At 42.1% G+C, this 18,371-nt stretch overlaps 1 protein-coding gene across 1 annotated transcript in view; it reads right to left on the bottom strand.

Annotated features, from left to right (window-relative positions):
* Positions 1-273: 273 nt before the first annotated feature.
* Positions 274-18,371, bottom strand: part of AGBL1 (AGBL carboxypeptidase 1) — an 863,343-nt gene continuing 845,245 nt past the window's right edge. Inside the window, exon 23 of the mRNA XM_040341533.1 lies at positions 274-682. Within this exon, the coding sequence (XP_040197467.1) occupies positions 436-682 (247 nt within the window). The 3' untranslated portion in view covers positions 274-435. The remainder of the gene's footprint in view (positions 683-18,371) is intronic.

Below are 18,371 nucleotides of genomic sequence, written 5' to 3'. Positions count from 1 at the left end.
AATATGCACATTTATCTAAGACCATTAGAAATGTTGTCAGAATAGTTTAATCATTTCAGTATTTAACTGATTTCTGAAAATGTATGCATATTTGGTATTTTGACTTCACTATGACTTTCTTATCTGCATGCTTGTTCCAGGACAGTGATTCAGAAAATATTAAAGCCAGAGAGGGCCAGGCAATTAGTATTCTTTGAAGTTGGTCAGCAATTACAATGAAGTCTCCCTTTTGGCACTATAGATATGTTCCCAATTTCTGTATCTCTGTGAGTTTGACATAAAAGGGTGAGTTGACTTAGTACATAAGCCCAATATTGAGTAACATCAGGACACTTATTTACATCTACGTCTATGTTAATAAAGATAACGATGTGCCATTTGTGTTTTGCTGGAGTTCTCACAGTTCTGCTCACCGAGAGGGCAGGCAACCTCCGGTTAGCAGCCATATTGTTTGGGTGCAATTGGGAGAGTTTTCCTGGTGGAACAATTCAACTTTGTGGGCAACACATCTTCTTTGCTCAGCTCTTCTGAACTCGTCTCTTTCCCTGCACCGTTCTTTTCTTCGTTCAGACTGTCTTCAGCATTGAGAGTGTCCAACTCTGAGATTTCCTCCTCTGAACAGCTATCCGTATTGTAATCAATCTCTTCTTCGCATGGCGGTTCATCGTCGGTTTCAGCGCTGCTGCAAATGACAACAGAACAAGAATAAGTGCCGCGCACATGATTAAACACTTCAGATATCAATCCATTTCCAGCACAGGAAAAGGATTAAGCAATTATACTCAGTAATTACTTAACCGCATAGCAAAATTTATATTCTGCTTGTCTGCAAAACTAGAAACTTGTTATTGTCTTCAATTTGTGATAGTGTTTTATCTATTTTTTAGCAATCTATTAAAAACAAAACAAGATATTTGTCTCATATGCAATATGTGATTCTATTGTCATGCTGCTGTAATAAGTAATACGAAACTTTATAGCTGGGGTGTTGATACATAAATTTCACCATTTATAGTTATGACAAAGCTGAGCCTATGACTCCTTGATTATACCTATCATATCAATCGCCATAGACTCAAGCCCCATACACACTATCAGTTTTCCTGCAGGTTTTTCTCTTCAGATTTACCAAAACCATGTAGTGCAAGGGCCTACCTGATTGCATACGAATTGGAACTCTTATGCCGCGTACACACGACCGTTTTTCGGGTTGTAAAAAATGAAGTTTTTAATGGTCTAGAAAAAAACTAAGTTTTTTTCAACCCGATCCTTAAAATGCCCTTGCCTACACACGATCGTGAAAAAAAAATGCTCTAGCAAATCGCAGTGACGTACAACACGTACGACAGCACTATAAAGGGGAAGTTCCATTCGGATGAAGCCACCCTTTGGGCTGCTTTTGCTGATTTTGTGTTAGTAAAAGACGATTCGCGCTTTTCAGTCTGTTACAGCGTGATGAATGTGCTTACTCCATTACGAACGCTAGTTTTGCCAGAACGAGCGCTCCCGTCTCGTAACTTGCTTCTGATCATCCACGTTTTTTTTCACGTCGTTAAAGCCCACACAGGACCATTTTTTACGACGTTAAAAACGACAACGTTAAACACGACAACGTTAAAAACGATGAGCATGTTCGAAATGTTTAATGCCCATTTATTACATAATGAAAAAGTCTCCTTCACCATCCGCTGTGATACCACCACCAATCTTGCTTACCAGAGCTCAAGACCCCGCATTACAGTGGTCCCATGGCTCAAAATTTCCCAGCATATAGGGTAATGGATCCCCTAAGCAAGAGGTGCCCAACCAGTGGCCCTGGGGGGCACATGCGGCCCGCGGAGCCCTCTGATGTGGCCCACGGCCTCCTGTTTTGGGATGGCGGGTTGGCAAGCACAGATTGCAGGTTGCCATCCCAGAGCATCAGTGTTGTGAATGAAGCCAGCAGTAGAATAAACAAGCGGCTGTGGAGAAGAGCCACATAAGCTGATGCTGCCTGTATAGCACCGGCTCCTGTCATAGGTGGAGTGATACCAAATGCACTCTGCCTGGGACAGCAACAGATGGCAAAACCTGAATGGAAAACTGTTATTAAAGGTACGTTTATTACTAATATCACAGTGTATATTTGGGCATATCTGTTCTGCAGTGGTTACCGGGCTGCTTTCAAACTGATCCCCAGGTGCGCCTGCGGATTACCTGCACTGAGCCAGAGTTCTGTTATTACCTGCGGGTTTGGTGGACTCAGAAAGTGCACTACATCTGCAGGACATAATAGAAGTCTATGGCAAAGTGCAGCTAACCCACAAGAAAGCCACGGGTGCCCTGCACTGTACCTGTGGTGTGGGTAAACTGCAGCCCATTCATATGAAAGCAGCCCTAAGCTCCTTTCACACGATAAGTCTGACCCAATCAGACCCTCCATTCACCTCCTATGAAGTGGCAGATGTAAACGGACTTGTGTCCATTTACACCCACCTATCTCCAATTCGAGCCGCTAAAAAACAAACAAAAAAAAACAGAATGGGATCTTCTCCTTTCATCTAGGCGAACGGGAGGGCACCTGCCCCCCAAGTGGACATTTGTCACTAATATGTGATATGCAAATACATTTAACAAAGCAAATTAAATCTCCTCTCAATTTTTCATAGAATACTGTTAGTTATATTATCCAACTGTAGAAAATAAAGAAAGATCAAAGTAACACATTTTTTTAATTAAACATACTAAAAGGATATTCACCCAAAGCCCATGTCCATAACAAGCTGAATAATATGACTATTTTTCAGATTAAGGTAGACATACACTAACCTAACTGATGCCATGGGGGGTACAAATGGGGATCAATTAGTAAAGGATAGTGATGCTCTCGTTAGTGAAAAGTTGTGTAATTTATTACCACCTACTCTTAATTACGTTTTTCTGAGCATAAAAGTGGAGAGTAGAGGAATTATGAAATAAAACTAATACCCTTCAGAAAAATAGATCGAAATATAGAAATTTAATGAATGTACATGAACCGTATCAATTTAAATAAAACCATCCAGTTAAGCTTTTTGCACACAATTAAAAATGTATCAGAGTTTAAAATATAGTGAGACTCAGTTTAGAAATTAAAAGTACTGCTGGCGATTCTAAGGCCCCGTACACACGTCCGAGGAACTCGACGGGCAAAACACATCGTTTTGCTCGTCAAGTTCCTTGTGAAGCCGCCGAGGATTTTGGCGAGCTGAAATTTCCCATTGAACAACGAGGAAATAGAGAACATGTTCTCTATTTCCTCGCCGAGATCCTCGTCAGCTTCCTCGGGCCTAAAGTGTACACACGGCCGGGTTTCTTGGCGGAATTCAGCTCCGACCGAGTTTCTGGCTGAATTCTGCCGAGAAACTCGGTCGTGTGTACGGGGCCTTAGGGCCAGCTCTTCGGGCACCATGAGAGCATTTTTCTGTTTCAATCCTGCGGGTTTGGTGTACTCAGAAAGTGCACTACATCTGCAGGACATAGGAGAAGTCTATGGCAAAGTGCAGCTAACCCACAAGAAAGCCACGGGTGCCCTGTACTGTACCTGTGGTGTGGGTAAACTGCAGCCCATCCATATGAAAGCAGCCCCAAGCTCCTTTCACACGATAAGTCTGACCCTGACCTTCTATGAAGTGGCAGATGTAAACGAACTTGTGTCCATTTACACCCACCTATCTCCAATTCGAGCCGCTAAAAAACAAACAAAAAAAAAAACAGAATGGGATCTTCTCCTTCCATCTAGGCGAACGGGAGGGCACCCGCCCCCCAAGTGGACATTTGTCACTAATATGTGATATGCAAATACATTTAACAAAGCAAATTAAATCTCCTCTCAACTTTTCATAGAATACTGTTAGTTATATTATCCAACTGTAGAAAATAAAGAAAGATCAAAGTAACACATTGTTTAAATTAAACATACTAAAAGGATATCCTGCCAATGTCCATGTCCATAACAAGCTGAATAATAAGACTATTTTTCAGATTAAGGTAGACATACACTAACCTAACTGATGCCATGGGGGGTACAAATGGGGATCAATTAGTAAAGGATGGTGATGCTCTCGTTAGTGAAAAGTTGTGTAATTTATTACCACCTACTCTTAATTACGTTTTTCTGAGCATAAAAGTGGAGAGTAGAGGAATTATGAAATAAAACTAATACCCTTCAGAAAAATAGATCGAAATATAGAAATTTAATGAACGTACATGAACCGTATCAATTTAAATAAAACCATCCAGTTAAGCTTTTTGCACACAATTAAAAATGTATCAGAGTTTAAAATATAGTGAGACTCAGTTTAGAAATTAAAAGTACTGCTGGCGATTCAAAGGGCCAGCTCTTCGGGCACCATGAGAGCATTTTTCTGTTTCAATCATTTTTATTGTTTTTTAGAAAACAAGTAAAATAAAAATAAAACAAAGAGATCATATAATGGAGCAGCGAACAATCCTCGTCTGCTCCAAGCTTGAAATGGGGACAAATACAAATACAAGGCTAGGAAGAAACTGAAGAGGACCACAGCACCTTGATAAGAGCTGCCATGGGGACCTCTAACGTAAGTAAACTGGAGTTTAAAGCAGAGTTCCACCCAAAAATGGAACTTCCGCTTTTTGGAACCCTCCCCCCTCCGGTGTCACATTTGACACCTTTCAGGGGAAAGGGGGGGGGGCAGATACCTGTGTAATACAGGTATTTTGCTTCCAGTTCCTGGCATAGATACCCAAGCCACCCGTGGGTATCTATGCCACACACCCCCCCCTCTCCCCCGTTGTCTTCTGGGAGACACACCGGTCCCAAAAGACAGCAGCGACCAGTGGCATCGCGCAGCGTGAGTCGCGAATGCGCAGTAGGGAACCAGGAAGTAAAGCTGCAAGGCTTCACTTCCTGATTTCCTTACCGAAGATGGCAGTGGCAGCATCTGAGAGCCAAGGGATTTATATGCTTTGGGTGCCGACATTGCAGGCACCCTGGACAGGTAAGTGTCCTTATTTTTAAAGGCAGCAGCTACAGTATTTATAATAAATAAATAAAATAAAATCAGTGGACCTCCGCTTTAAGGAAAACATCAACTTTTTATAAAATTTGTTTTTTTTATTATTATTATTATTATTTTTTTTTATATATATATAATACTACTGGAACATTCTAGTAATATAAACACAGGAGGTACACCATCCAGTTAACCCCTCGATGAAGCTGATATATATATAAGAAAGATCATGGACTTGGGAGTCTAGCATTGCTATAACTTAATCCTGATGAAATAGTATTGGTGGCAATAGTACCTCTTACTCAAATTGTGAGATAATTAAGGCGCTTGCAACTATCACCATTGTAACTATCCCATATGAGGGATCAAATTCCCCAAAATATGCCCAGAATAGGCTGGATTACAAAAAAGGGGCTACATACACGCGATGCCAAGTTTGGCTAAGTACAGTGAAGAAAAAAAGAAAAGAAGGGCGTAAAATCCATCCGGGAGCATCCCGCCAGTCGAATTAAAAAATATCTCAATGCATTAGGGACCTGCAAGTAGGTAAGCCAAGAGGACCATGTTTTATCAAATAGGGATTGTTTGTTGTGAAGAACACTCACTATTTGTTCGTTCAACATGATCCACGTAAGCTTGCGCTTTATTATTGCCATATCTATAACAGGTCTTTTTCATGCTGTGGCAATGGAAATTTTTTCACATAAGGAACATAAAATGAATCAGTGTCTGGGTATGTTGGGGTACATTATACACTGGTTTATTCAATAGCGCAACCCTAGCATCTTTAATGATACTAACTATTGTAACCATTGTAAAATATAAATGATTGAAACCCTCATCCAAAAGCGGCAAATCTTGGGGCATGTCCACCATATGTGTAGTGTTGTGCCCTTCTGGCCACAACCCCTGACCATGAGAGTATTTTTAATACAATTTTCTTTGCAATTTTTTTAGGAGGTAGGTTGCCAGGTCTTTCTTCAACATTTCCTATTTGCAGGAGCTTGGGACCAACATGCAAAATTATATGGCACATATGCATAGCTAATCTGCACACATATACTAGAGTCTTTCTATCACCAGTTTAGACAGAAACCAATTACCGTACCTACCAGCATGCATTTAGAATGTTGGAGAGAACCAATGCAAGTTTGGGGAAAAAGCACAAACTTCATGTATATAGTGTGTGGCCTGGGATTCAAACCAAGCTCTGGCGCTAATCACTAAGCCACTGTGCTGTCCCATATGCGTGTTACTTCTGGTAAAAGAAGAAACCCCATTCCACTAGAAAGCTCTGTATAGAATTAGCTATGCTAAATGTAGGTATTGAAAAATACACAAAAAGCCTAAATCACAAAAATTAGGGAATGCAATGCCAAACATACTGCCTTTAGGACATGACTGCCCCCAATCTGTTGGAGGTTGTGGCTTAAAGTGATACTAAACCTAAAAATGTTTTTCACCTTTAGCTTCTAGTAGCAGAAAAAAAAATGTAAAAGTAGAGGTCCACCCAAATTTTGCTACAAATACTGCAGCTGCTGACTTTTAATAAATGGACACTTACCTGTCCAGTGCACACGAAATGTTGGCAGCTGAGGCTGAGCAATCGCTCGTCTCTCGGCTGCCCCCGCCACCATCCTTGTGGAGGGAATCGGGAAGTGAAGCATTTTGGCTTCACTGCCCGGTTCCCTATTGCGCATGCACGAGCCACGCGGCGCACCCTCACTGGTCCCCGATGTCTCCCGGGACCAGTGTGTTTCCCAGAAGACAGCGTAGGGGTGGGGGGGTGGGTGACGCGAAGGGGCGTGACTCCCGCTGGGGTCTATTCCCGGAAGTGGGTGCAAATACCTGTATTATACAGGTATCTGTGCCCCCTTTCCCCTGAAAGGTGCCAAATGTGACACCGGAAGGGGGAGGGGGTTCCGAAAAGCAGAGGTTCACTTTTTGTGTGGACCTTCGCTTTAATTACAACTTATAGGAGTTAAAAAAACAATGCTAGTGTGCATGGGGCTCCTTGGGCTCCATGCACACTATAAGCTGAAAAAAATAAAACCCACTTCCAACATAGGGGAAGGATACATTTGGGAAAAGCCAAAAAAAGTCCTTTGGAACCACGGGCCAGATTCACAAAAGAGATACGACGGCGTATCTCCTGATACGCCGTCGTATCTTTGAGATACGTATCTCTGAGATACGATTGTCGCATCTATGCGCCTGATTCATAGAATCAGGTTACGCATAGATAGCCCTAAGATCCGACAGGTGTAAGTGACTTACACTGTCGGATCTTAGGCTGCAATTCTAGGCCGCTAGGTGGCGATTCCATTGCGGTCGGCGTAGAATATGCAAATGACTAGTTACGCCGATTAACGAAAGTCCGCTTTGCCCATCGCTCTAAATTTACGTTGTTTCCGTAGAGATACGTCGCGTAAAAAAAAAAAAGAATAAAAAAAAAAAAGAGATACGTCGCGTAAAACTAAGCATGCCCTCTAGGTGGTCTAACCAATGTTAAGTAAGGCCGTCGTTCCCGCATCAAATTTTTTAATTTCACGTCGTTTGCGTAAGTCGTCCGTGAATGGCGCTGGACGCCATTTACGTTAACGTCGAAACCAATGACGTCCTTGCGACGTCATTTAGCGCAATGCACGTCGGGAAATTTTAGGAACGTAGCATGCGCAGTGCGTTTGGCACGGGAACGCGCCTAATTTAAATGGTCCCCGCCCCATTTGAATTAGGCGGGCTTGCGCCGGACGGATTTACGCTACGCCGCCGTAAGTTTACAGGTAAGTGCTTTGTGAATCAGGCACTTACGCTGTAAACTTGCGGCGGTGTAACGTAAATGGGATACGTTACGCCGCCTCAGCGTAGCCCATTTCTACGTGATTCTGGCCCCAAATTCCTACACAGAACGACTTTGACTCACAAAAGAACTGCTCTTGGATTTTTAGTAAATATGTTATAGAACCCAACCAGAAACTGGCACATTTCATCACAAGTTTGGCGCGAGTGTAATTTTTTACTGAAGGCTCCACGTTTTTTTTTTTAATGACCCCGGAGCAGTTGGAAATACAGTGTGAAATGAATCCTTGTTTGCATTTGTCATTATCTCTGCACCTGGAGCTCTCCATACCTCTTGTATTCTTATCATTTAAAAAGGTGCAGGGTAGCAATTTCCCAGCATCCACCACATCTGGCACAGCATGACTGATGAATGTTTAAGTGAATAGCAAAAAAAAAAAGGGCTCTTGTGAATGTAATTTGCTACACCCAAGCTTGACATATTTATTAAGCCAGCAAAGTAATTATTAGATACTTGCTTTCCATATCACAGAGAGCAGCTCCCCCAGAGGCAAACTCAGATGTAATAAATGTAAATGAAATTGTATGTGCAGAATTTAAATAAAATCACACTGCATTAGTGTAAACTACAAAACCTTGGCAGGAGAATCTAGAGAAAAAGAATCACATTGTTTCTTGTAGCAATAGACTCCAAGGACCACAGAAAAAGGAAATCATACAATCCCCCCCCCCCCCCAAAAAAAAACACAGATACATATGGGATGTAACAACAAAGCAACACGACTACTACCAAACGCTGCCAGCGATTATTAAAAAAAAGTCTAAAGTGTACAAAAGGCATGCCTAGAGTGCATATTATATTATAGAAAATAAATAACGGCGTATAACACGCACCCTAACTTTAAGAGGGAAGTTTCAGGAAAAAAACATTCCACAGCCACCTGCGTATAACACGCGGGCAAAGTTTACCCTCTATTTTCAGGGTAAAAAAGGCAGTGTTAGACGCCAATAAATACAGTAGCTTAGTGCATAGAAATGGTAGCATTTGCGAAATCCATAATATTATTATTTTATTTTTTTTAGCAACAGTTGCCGCCATCTTGCTTCACCCTACCCATGCCTTGGAAGCTACTGTGAATGCGTCAAAGTCATTTCGAGCATGCGTGGGTCTCCATGGAGAGGTAAGCATACACACGTTCGGGTTTCTCAGCAGGAAAACACTGCCGAGAATCTAACAATGAGAAATTAGAATCTTTTCTATTTTTCTCGTTGAGATTCTGGGCAGTTTTCTTGACGAGAAACCTGAAAGCCTCGTACACACGCACCGTATACTCGGCAAGAAAGCTCTGCCAGCAGTTTTCTTGCCAAGAAAACCGTGCGTGTGTACGAGGCTTAGGTCTGATAAGCATCAAAGCCTGCAACTTGTTATTTTGGCGGTAATCCACAAAAGGGATACGCCGGCGTATCTACTGATACACCGTCGTATCCCTGTTTCTATCTATGGAACTGATCCACAGAATCAGTTTCCAATAGATAGACAGAAGATCCGACATGTGTAAGGGACTTACACTGTCGGATCTTAGGATGCAGTACCTCGGCCGCCGCTGGGGTCATTTCGAGTCGAAATGCCACGTCGGGTATGCAAATTAGCACTTACGGAGATCCACGAAGCTTTTCAGCTTCGTTTTTTCTCTGTAAGTATTAGTTTGCTATCGCAAAATTAGGGCTGCTTTTACAAGGTGTAAAGTTAGTACACCATGTAAAAGTAGACCCTTCTTTCCTGCGACGGTGTCTTTTTTTTAAATTCTTTTTTTTTTCTGCCGCAACTTGTATTTTTTTTTTTACGCCCGTCGCGATTCTCAAAACCCGGCGCAACGTAAAACCACATCGGGAAAATGACGTCGGGAGCATGCGCAGTACGTCCGGCGCAGGAGCGCGCCTAATTTAAAAGGGACTCGCCCCATTAAATTAGGAACGCCTTGCGCCGGACGATTTTAAGTTACACCGCTGCAAATTTCAAGGTAAGTGCTTTGTGGATCGGGCACTACCTTGTGCAATTTGCGGCGGTGTAAATTAAATGACAAAAGTTACGTTGCGCCGGGTGTTTGTGGATTACCCCCTTTGATTCTAGTAGAAAACCACTTACTGCCTACTCATATTTCCTGGAGTATGATCTCCTTTGCCCCAGAGATCCAAGATTTTTCCCTCCACCTCTGAGGCAGCCAGGACGCTTCTGCTAAAGAGAGGTCAGATGTCCTATGGATGCTGCAAGGGGAGTGTTATGACGGCAAGAAAAGAGCTCTATTCCTTGGTGCCCTCAAGTTCTTTTTTGAAAATTTGAAAATATTACTGTGACTTTAACCACTTAAGCCCCGGACCATTTGACTGGCCAAAGACCAGAGCACTCTTTGCGATTCGGCACTGCGTTGTTTTAACTGACAATTGCGTGGTCGTGCAATGTTGTTCCCAAACAAAATTGACGTCCTTTTTTCTCCACAAAATAGTGCTTTCTTTTGGGGGTATTTGATCACCTCTGTGGTTTTTATTTTTTGCGCTATAAACAAAAATAGAGCGTCAATTTTGAAAAGAAAAAAAACAATATTCTTTACTTGTTGCTATAATAAATATCCCCCCAAAAATATATATTTTTTTTCCTCAGTTTAGGCCGATACGTATTTTCGGTAAAGAAAATCACAATAAGCGTTTATTGATTGGTTTGCGCAAAAGTAATAGCACCTACAAAATAGGAGATAGTTTTATGGCATTTTTATTAATATAATTTTTTTACTAGTAATGGCGGTGATCAGCGATTTTTATCGTGACTGCGACATTATAGCGGACACATCGGACACTTTTGATGCCATTTTGGGACCATTGTCATTGATACAGCGATCAGTGCTATAAAAATGCACTGATTACTGTAAAAATTACACTGGCAGTGAAGGGGTTAACCAGTAGGTGGCGCCGAAGGGGTTACGTGTGTCCTAGGGATGTGTTCTAACTGTGGGGAGGGGGGGGTGGTCTACATTTGACATGACACTGATCACTGCTCCCAATTACAGGAAATGCATGTTTACGTTAAGGAGATTCACCATCTCTATTTGTCCTGTTTACCATTATTACTGAAAGTGAAAGTAAAAGAAAACTCCAGAAAATTGGGTTGTCCCCAGAAAAGAAATAGAGGGGAACACTTCCAATGGGAATACTAGTTCTGGTGGTCCCCAAAGAATTCACTTAATTTGCAGGTATTTCTTCTTACTTACTGTTTGGCTATAGGACAGAAAGTGAAGGTAAATTTCCTCAATGGAAAACAGATGGTGAAAAAATAATCTAACAGCGATTATAACCCTCCCTTGCTCTATTCAAAATTAAAAAATTAAAATAAAGTGCCTGTAGTGTTACTTTTTTGAAAATACAAACTATTTTAGGAAAAAGTCTCTGGTGAATAAATTAAATAGGTTTAGTTTGCAGGTGGATTCCAGATTTTTTATTTTATTTTTCCACTTGCCGACTGCCTGCAGCACTTTTAATGCCAGATACCAGATGTCCGCTGGCCACCCGCGATCATTCCCCAGAGGTGTAGAAAGAGGATCTGCCTATATAAACCAGATCGATCACCTTTCTGACAGGGAAGAAGATAGAGATCTTGGGGCAGATCCACATACATCTGCGTGGGCGTAGCGTATGTGAGATACGCTACGCCGCTGTAACTTACTTTGCTTTTCTTTGAATCCTGAAAGAATTTGCGCCGTAAGTTACGGCGGCGTAGGGTATCTCTCGCAGCGTAAGGTCACGGAATTCAAATGCGGCGAATAGGGGGCGTGTTTCATTTAGATGAAGCGTGTCCCCGCGCCGAACGAACTATGCATGCCCCGTCCGTCAAAACTCCCAGGGTGCATTGCTCCAAATGACGTCGCAAGGACGTCATTGTTTTCGACGTGAACGTAAATGGCGTCCAGCCCCATTCACGGACGACTTACGCAAACGACGTAAAATTTTCAAAATTAGACGCGGGAACGACGGCCATACTTAATATTGAGTATGCCACCAGAAAGCAGCTTTTACTATACGCCGGAAAAAGCCGAACGGAAACGACGTAAAAGAATGCGACGGACGCTCGTACGTTCGTGGATCGTCGGAAATAGCTAATTTGCATACTCGACACGGATTACGACGGGAACGCCACCTAGCGGATGTCGAAAAATTGCATCTAAGATCCTGAGGATCTAACCCAGATGCCATCGTATCTTGTTTTGAGGATTCAAAACAAAGATACGACGCAGGAATTTTGAAATTACGCCAGCGTATCAATAGATACGCCGGCGTACTTTCTTTGTGGATCTACCCCCTTGTGTTCCTGCTAAACAGGAACACGGATCTCTGTCTTCATCCAGTCAGAGCAACCTCCACACAGTTAGCAAGCACCAGCTAGGCATACATTTAACCCTTTGATCACCCCTGATGTTAACTTCTTCCCTGAAAGAGTCATTAGTACAGTGACAGTGCATATTTTTAGCACTGATCACTGTAATCATTTCACTGGTTCTCAAAACAGTGTCACTTAGTGTCCGATGAGTCCGTCACAATGTCGCAGTCCCACTAAAAATCGCTGATCACCACCATTACTAGTAAAAAATAAAGAAAGAAAGAAAAATGCCATAAAATATCCCATGGTTTGTAGACGTTATAACTTTTGCGCAAACCAATTAATATACGATTATTGGGAATTTTTTGCCAAAAATATGTAGCAGAATTCATATTGGCCTAAATTGATGAAGAGATTTGATTTTTTTTTTTTTTTTTTTTATTGGATGTGTTTTATAGCAGGGCTGTTACTGATTAAAATTTTCGTGTTCGATTAATCGTTTTTTTTTTATCGATTAATCGACTAATTTCGATACATTATAATGCACATACAGATCCAACTACTTTTAGCTGATATCCTTGCAGGCCGATTCCCAGCGCAGCTACCAACCACTGGAAAAATGGATAGCAGGATACAAAAAAACACACAAAGGCAGCGCTCGATGGGAATAGCATTAAAACTTTTATAGTCTTCAAGTAGGTAACAAAATAAATATTGCACTGGAGATAAAAATCGATGTAGCTACATAAACTGTAAAAATGGTGCGAGTAATACCAAACGGTAGCGAAAGCAGTCAAAAAAACATGTAGCTAAGTATGATACTGGTATAAAAATGTTTACAACGATAACACTGCTGAGTCCAGATGAGGAGGGATTAACATCAGTTTGTCGGCATGTAGATGTGCCATGAAGGGAACTATGACAACTCCCAGTGAATGGCTGTAGAATCCCAAGTTGATAGAGGGAAGTGATAGAGGGAAGTGTAACAGCCCTTGCGTGTGGCAGACAGTAAGGTCCCACCGGCATGCACATATGAAGGCACAGCAAAGGAGCCCTTCAGATGGACACGGCAAGCCCCGCCGGTGTCTGTGACGTCACCGGATCTCCGATGGAACTCCCTGAAGACCCAAAGCCAGCGGAGAGGTGAGAACCGATAAAAATAATTTTGATCAATCTAAAAAATTAACGATTAATCGAGGAGTTAATAGTTATTTATATATTTTAAATTACACTTTTTTGTTTATAGCGCAGAGGTGATCAAACACCCCCAAAAGAAAGCTCTATTTATGGGAAAAAAAGAACATACATTTTATTTGGGTACAGTTCGCACGACTGCGCAATTGTCAGTTAAAGTAACACAAAGTGCCTTATTACAAAAATGGCCTGGTCCGGGGCTGAAATGGTTAAAGAATTAGAGGATTCCAAGGAAGAGAACTATCTGCTGGCTCTCGGCTCAATGACAACCCTACTCTACATAGCAAGAAATCACATGGACTTTCTAGAACACCAGTTGGTCTTGAATGAGATTTTACTTTCAATATTTTTATTTTGCAGCTTTCATTGCAAGCAACGTGTTTGGTCCCCTGTGATAGTAAGCCTGAAAAAAATGCTGCCTTTCAACTTAGTATTAACATAACCCTGGTATTGAATCCTCTATTATTTTGCCTTCAAAGCCTTAGTTTGACAGGCATCAAAACCTACAGCCTGTTTTTTCAATTCTAGCAAATAATCAACCTACTGGCTTCTCACATTTCTTGGGGTATGATCTCCTTTGCCCCAGGGATCCAAGATTTTCCCTTCCACCACTGATGCAGCCAGAATTATTCTGCTAAAAAGAGGTCAGATGTCCAATGGATGCAGCAAGGGGAGGATTCTGAAGGTCAGCAGAGGTGTCAAGTTTTTTGAAAATCTGGTATCTACCACAAACTACAAATTTTTAAATTTTTTCATCAGGGGTTTATCTATTTAATTTTGTCTTCAGACCGGAAATACTACTTTGACTTTGACTTGTCTGACTAGTTTTAATATATAAGCCCCTGGTGAAAAAAGAAAGTTGTGCCACCTATTGGGCAACTTCTGCTATTGTTGTCTGATCTTTAGCATTGGTTCTGAGCATGTGTGTTTGTACTTTGGACTTTAGTCCGATGGACTTGTGTACACACGATCGGATTTGCTTCATTGGACATTTGTTGCCGAAAAGTTTGAAGGCCTCGTACACACGACCGAGGAACTCGTAGTAAATGAAACATCGTTTTCCTCGACGAGTTCCTTGTTAGGCTTGTCGAGAAACTTGACAATCTTTCTTTGCGTACACACTGTCAAGACAAAATCTCGTTGTTCTCAAACGCGGTGTTGTAAAACACGTATGACGGCACTATAAAGGGGAAGTTTGATTCCACTGGCGCCACACTTCTGAGCATGTGCGGGTTTCTATGCATACACACGAACGTGTTTCTCATCGAAAACCAGCCCGACGGGGGAACACGACGAGGAAATTGAGACTCCCGACGAGGAAAAAGAGAACTTGTTCTCTTTTTTTCTCATCGAGTTCCTCGACAGTTTTCTTGATGAAAAACATACACATGACCGTTTTCCTCTGCAAAAAAGCTCTGCCACCATGTTTCTTGATGGATTCTGTCGAGGAAAACGGTCGTGTGTACGAGGCCTAAGAGCATTTACAGCGAACATTTGTCTGATGAGAAAGCAAAAACCATTGTTCGATGAAGCATACACATGGTGGGACTGTCCAATCAAACACGTCCGTCAGACAATTGTTGTCAAAAAGTCTAATCGTGTGTATGGGCCTTTACTATATATAGCAAGGCATCACATGGAATTTCTAGAACACCAGTTGGTCTAGAATAAAGCCTCGTACACGTGATCGGACTTCCGTCTAAAAAATCCGCAGATTTTTGCCCGAAGGGAGTTGTCCGTCAACTTGTTCTACTTCCAATAGATTTTTATTAGTAATTGCATAATACAGCCGATCGTACATACATTCATGAGAAAACACTTCTCATCAATAAACCATAAGTCATAAGTCATACAAGTGCACAACAAGGTAGAACAATTCTCAGACATATTAATTGCCTTCTTAGGTGCAACTGACTCGTTAACAGTATGAAAAAGATAAACTCTAAGAGTAAATGGTATCTAACATATGGGTCACACATAATCTGTTAACGTGTAGGTGAGACCTACACCATTGGTGTACTTATGAGCCCGGTCCCAACCGAATCGAAACCTGTCGAGACGAGAAGGGTCCAAGCTCAAGTTGGGCCCCTCTCACCGTCAACGCCCCCATCGGGAACCAAACTGCGCCGACAGCTGAGGGACATCACCTATCCATTCTTGCCGAGTGGCAGCCAATAGTGTGCCCTAACAATGAGTAGATATCTATATCTGCGGGATCAGATATGTATCTAACTGTTGTGTATGCATGTGAAGTATGCGGTAGATGTTATATTAAGTAATATAAGAAGGAAGAAAAGGAAAAAGTAGAGGATATGGAGAATAAGGAAGGGAAAATAGGGAAGGGAAAGAAAAAGGAAAAAGGAAGAAGAGCTTAGAAAGCTTAGAAAACTTAGAGAAATTTAGAAAAACTTAGAAAGATTTAGAAAGATTTGCACTGGATGTGTTTCTTAATGTGCATGTTGAGAGATGGTAAGGCGTTAGATATAGAAAGGAGAAGATTACATTAGACCTAAAATCTATGTTCGTTGGCATCGTACCAATCAACCCAGGGTTTCCAGATCTGGTCCCCCACCCTAGGACTTCGTTGAGACTTCCCAAATAGTATTTCGTGGCTAATGTGAAGGTTGGTGGATCTAACCACTCCCCTCAGAGTGGGGGTCTCGATACACTTCCACTTTCTGGTTATTTCTAGTCTGGCGCTCAGGAGGATATGTGTAACTATTAGTCTGTGGGGCATAGGGAATTGATCTATTCCTAGGGACAGGATAGCCAAATCTCTCTTGAAGGGACATGCGTGGTTCGTGATCGAACTGATAAGGGCGAACACTTCGTTCCAATATTTCCTCAACCTAGGACACTCTCCTAATATGTGTAGTAACGAGCCTCTGTGGCCACACAATCTCCAGCATGCAGGGGAGGATTGAGTGTAGAAGTTTGCCAATCGTGAAGGAGTTAAATACCATCGTAGTAAGATCTTCTGGTACAATTCCCAAAGGTTGGCGCATTTAGTGGCTTTGTACACCGAGGAAATTGCAATTTTCCATTGGGATATGTCATATGTGTCTCTGAGGTCCCATTCCCAAGATCTCATAGAAGGTGTTTTAGTCAACAGAGTCTTTTGTCCTAGTATGTTGTAAAATAGAGATATTCCTTTTATAGAGGTAGTTAAGCTAGTGAGGTAAAGGGATACTCTCCATGGAACCACAGCTGATAGTTCTGGAGTGTCTTCTAGGAGGTGTGCTATTCTCATAGTCGTGTATTGGTCTCTAGGAGATAGGCCATATTCTATTTGCAGTGTCCTGAATGTCTTGGTTGCAGGGCCAATTCGGATATCTGCAACAGTTTGGATACCTCTGTCCCCCCCAGTGTCTGATGTTGAGATCAGGGATTAACAATTGCAGACCTGTTATAGGGAATGGAATGGTTTGGGGGTTAGGATCGGTTACAGGTTCCCCCATAAATCTCCCCCATGCTTTGAGAGCTGCTTTTATAGTCGGAGAAATGAGTGGGGGAATCCTTGCCATATGTGGACTGGCTAGTAGTAGATTAGATATGTTAAGGTTTGGGCTCTGTGAGATTTCTAGTGGCAGCCACCTCGATCGGCTTCCGCTCCGAAACCAAGATCTCAGTTGTGCTAGGATTGCGGCCCAATAGTAGTCCTTGAGGTGTACGTGTCCCACCCCCCCAGCCGATTTAGCTTTGACCAACTTGTAGAAGGCGCATCTGGCCTTCTTTCCCTGCCATAGAAACCTATTTACCTGAGATTGAGCAGAAGAGAAAAAACTATCAGGGACTAATATGGGTAGATTTCTAAACAGGTATAGAAATTGTGGCAGGAGTATCATCTTAAATGCTGCTAGGCGCCCTGTCCATGAGGATTCAGTCCAAGAAAGCTCCTTAAGTTTAGAGGGTAGAGACAGTAAGAAAGAGTGGTAGTTGGCTTCAGCTAAGTGGTCTGTGTCATCTGTCAATGTAATACCTAGGTATTTGATACCCTTAGTGCTCCAAGTATACGGGTATTGTTGCTTAATCCTGGTGGACAAACCCTCACTTAGACCCAGACCTAAAATATACGATTTGTTTTCGTTAACTTTATAGTATGAAACCTTGTTAAAGAGGCCCAGTATGTGTTGCGTTGCTGCTAACGATGTTTCTACATTTGTCATAATCATAATTACATCATCTGCAAAAAGACTGATTGAATGTTGCTCCTTGTTGACTTCAAACCCAGTTATTTCTGGGTGTGATCTCACCGATATGGCCAGTGGTTCCATTAATAAATTAAAAATCAATGGAGACAGGGGGCACCCCTGTCTCGTACCATTGGTTATAATGAATGGAGCTGACAATATACCCGACATGTACACCTTAGCCGATGGTTTAGAATATAAGGCCTGTATTGCTGTGAGGATGTTACCACTAAACCCGAACGACTCCAGAGTCCTAGATAGGTACAACCAATGAATCCTATCAAAGGCCTTCTCTGCGTCCAAAGACAGGAGCAGAGAAGGCCTCTGCTGCATCTTTGCCAAGTGGATTATATTGACCATTCGTCTCGTGGCATCAGACGTTTGCCTAATTTTTGTAAAGCCCGATTGATCAGGGTGGATCAGCTCGGGCATAATGTCCACTAATCGAGTGGCAATTAGTTTGGCGTATATTTTGAGATCTATATTAAGAAGCGAAATTGGCCTAAAGTTTGCTGGCGAAGTGGGATCCTTGCCTGGTTTTGGTAAGGCTACTATGAGGGCTTCTAACATTTCAGGAGGAAAAGAGGCAGAGGCAGCCGCCGACTGGAACATCTGTACTAAGCATGGTGTCAATAGAGATTTGAATTCTTTGTAGTAGTCGCTACTAAAGCCGTCTGGGCCAGGTGATTTGTTAATAGGTAGTGAGTCGATAGTTTTAGAAATTTCGCTGTCGTTAAAGGGAAGATTAAGAAAATCAAGCTGGTCTTTGGATAACTGGGGGATGTCTATGTTCCCTAGAAATTTGTCTAT

Source organism: Rana temporaria, chromosome 3 (genome assembly GCF_905171775.1).
Source record: "Rana temporaria chromosome 3, aRanTem1.1, whole genome shotgun sequence".
Lineage (NCBI taxonomy): Eukaryota > Metazoa > Chordata > Amphibia > Anura > Ranidae > Rana > Rana temporaria.
This window is presented reverse-complemented; position numbering and strand designations above follow the sequence as displayed.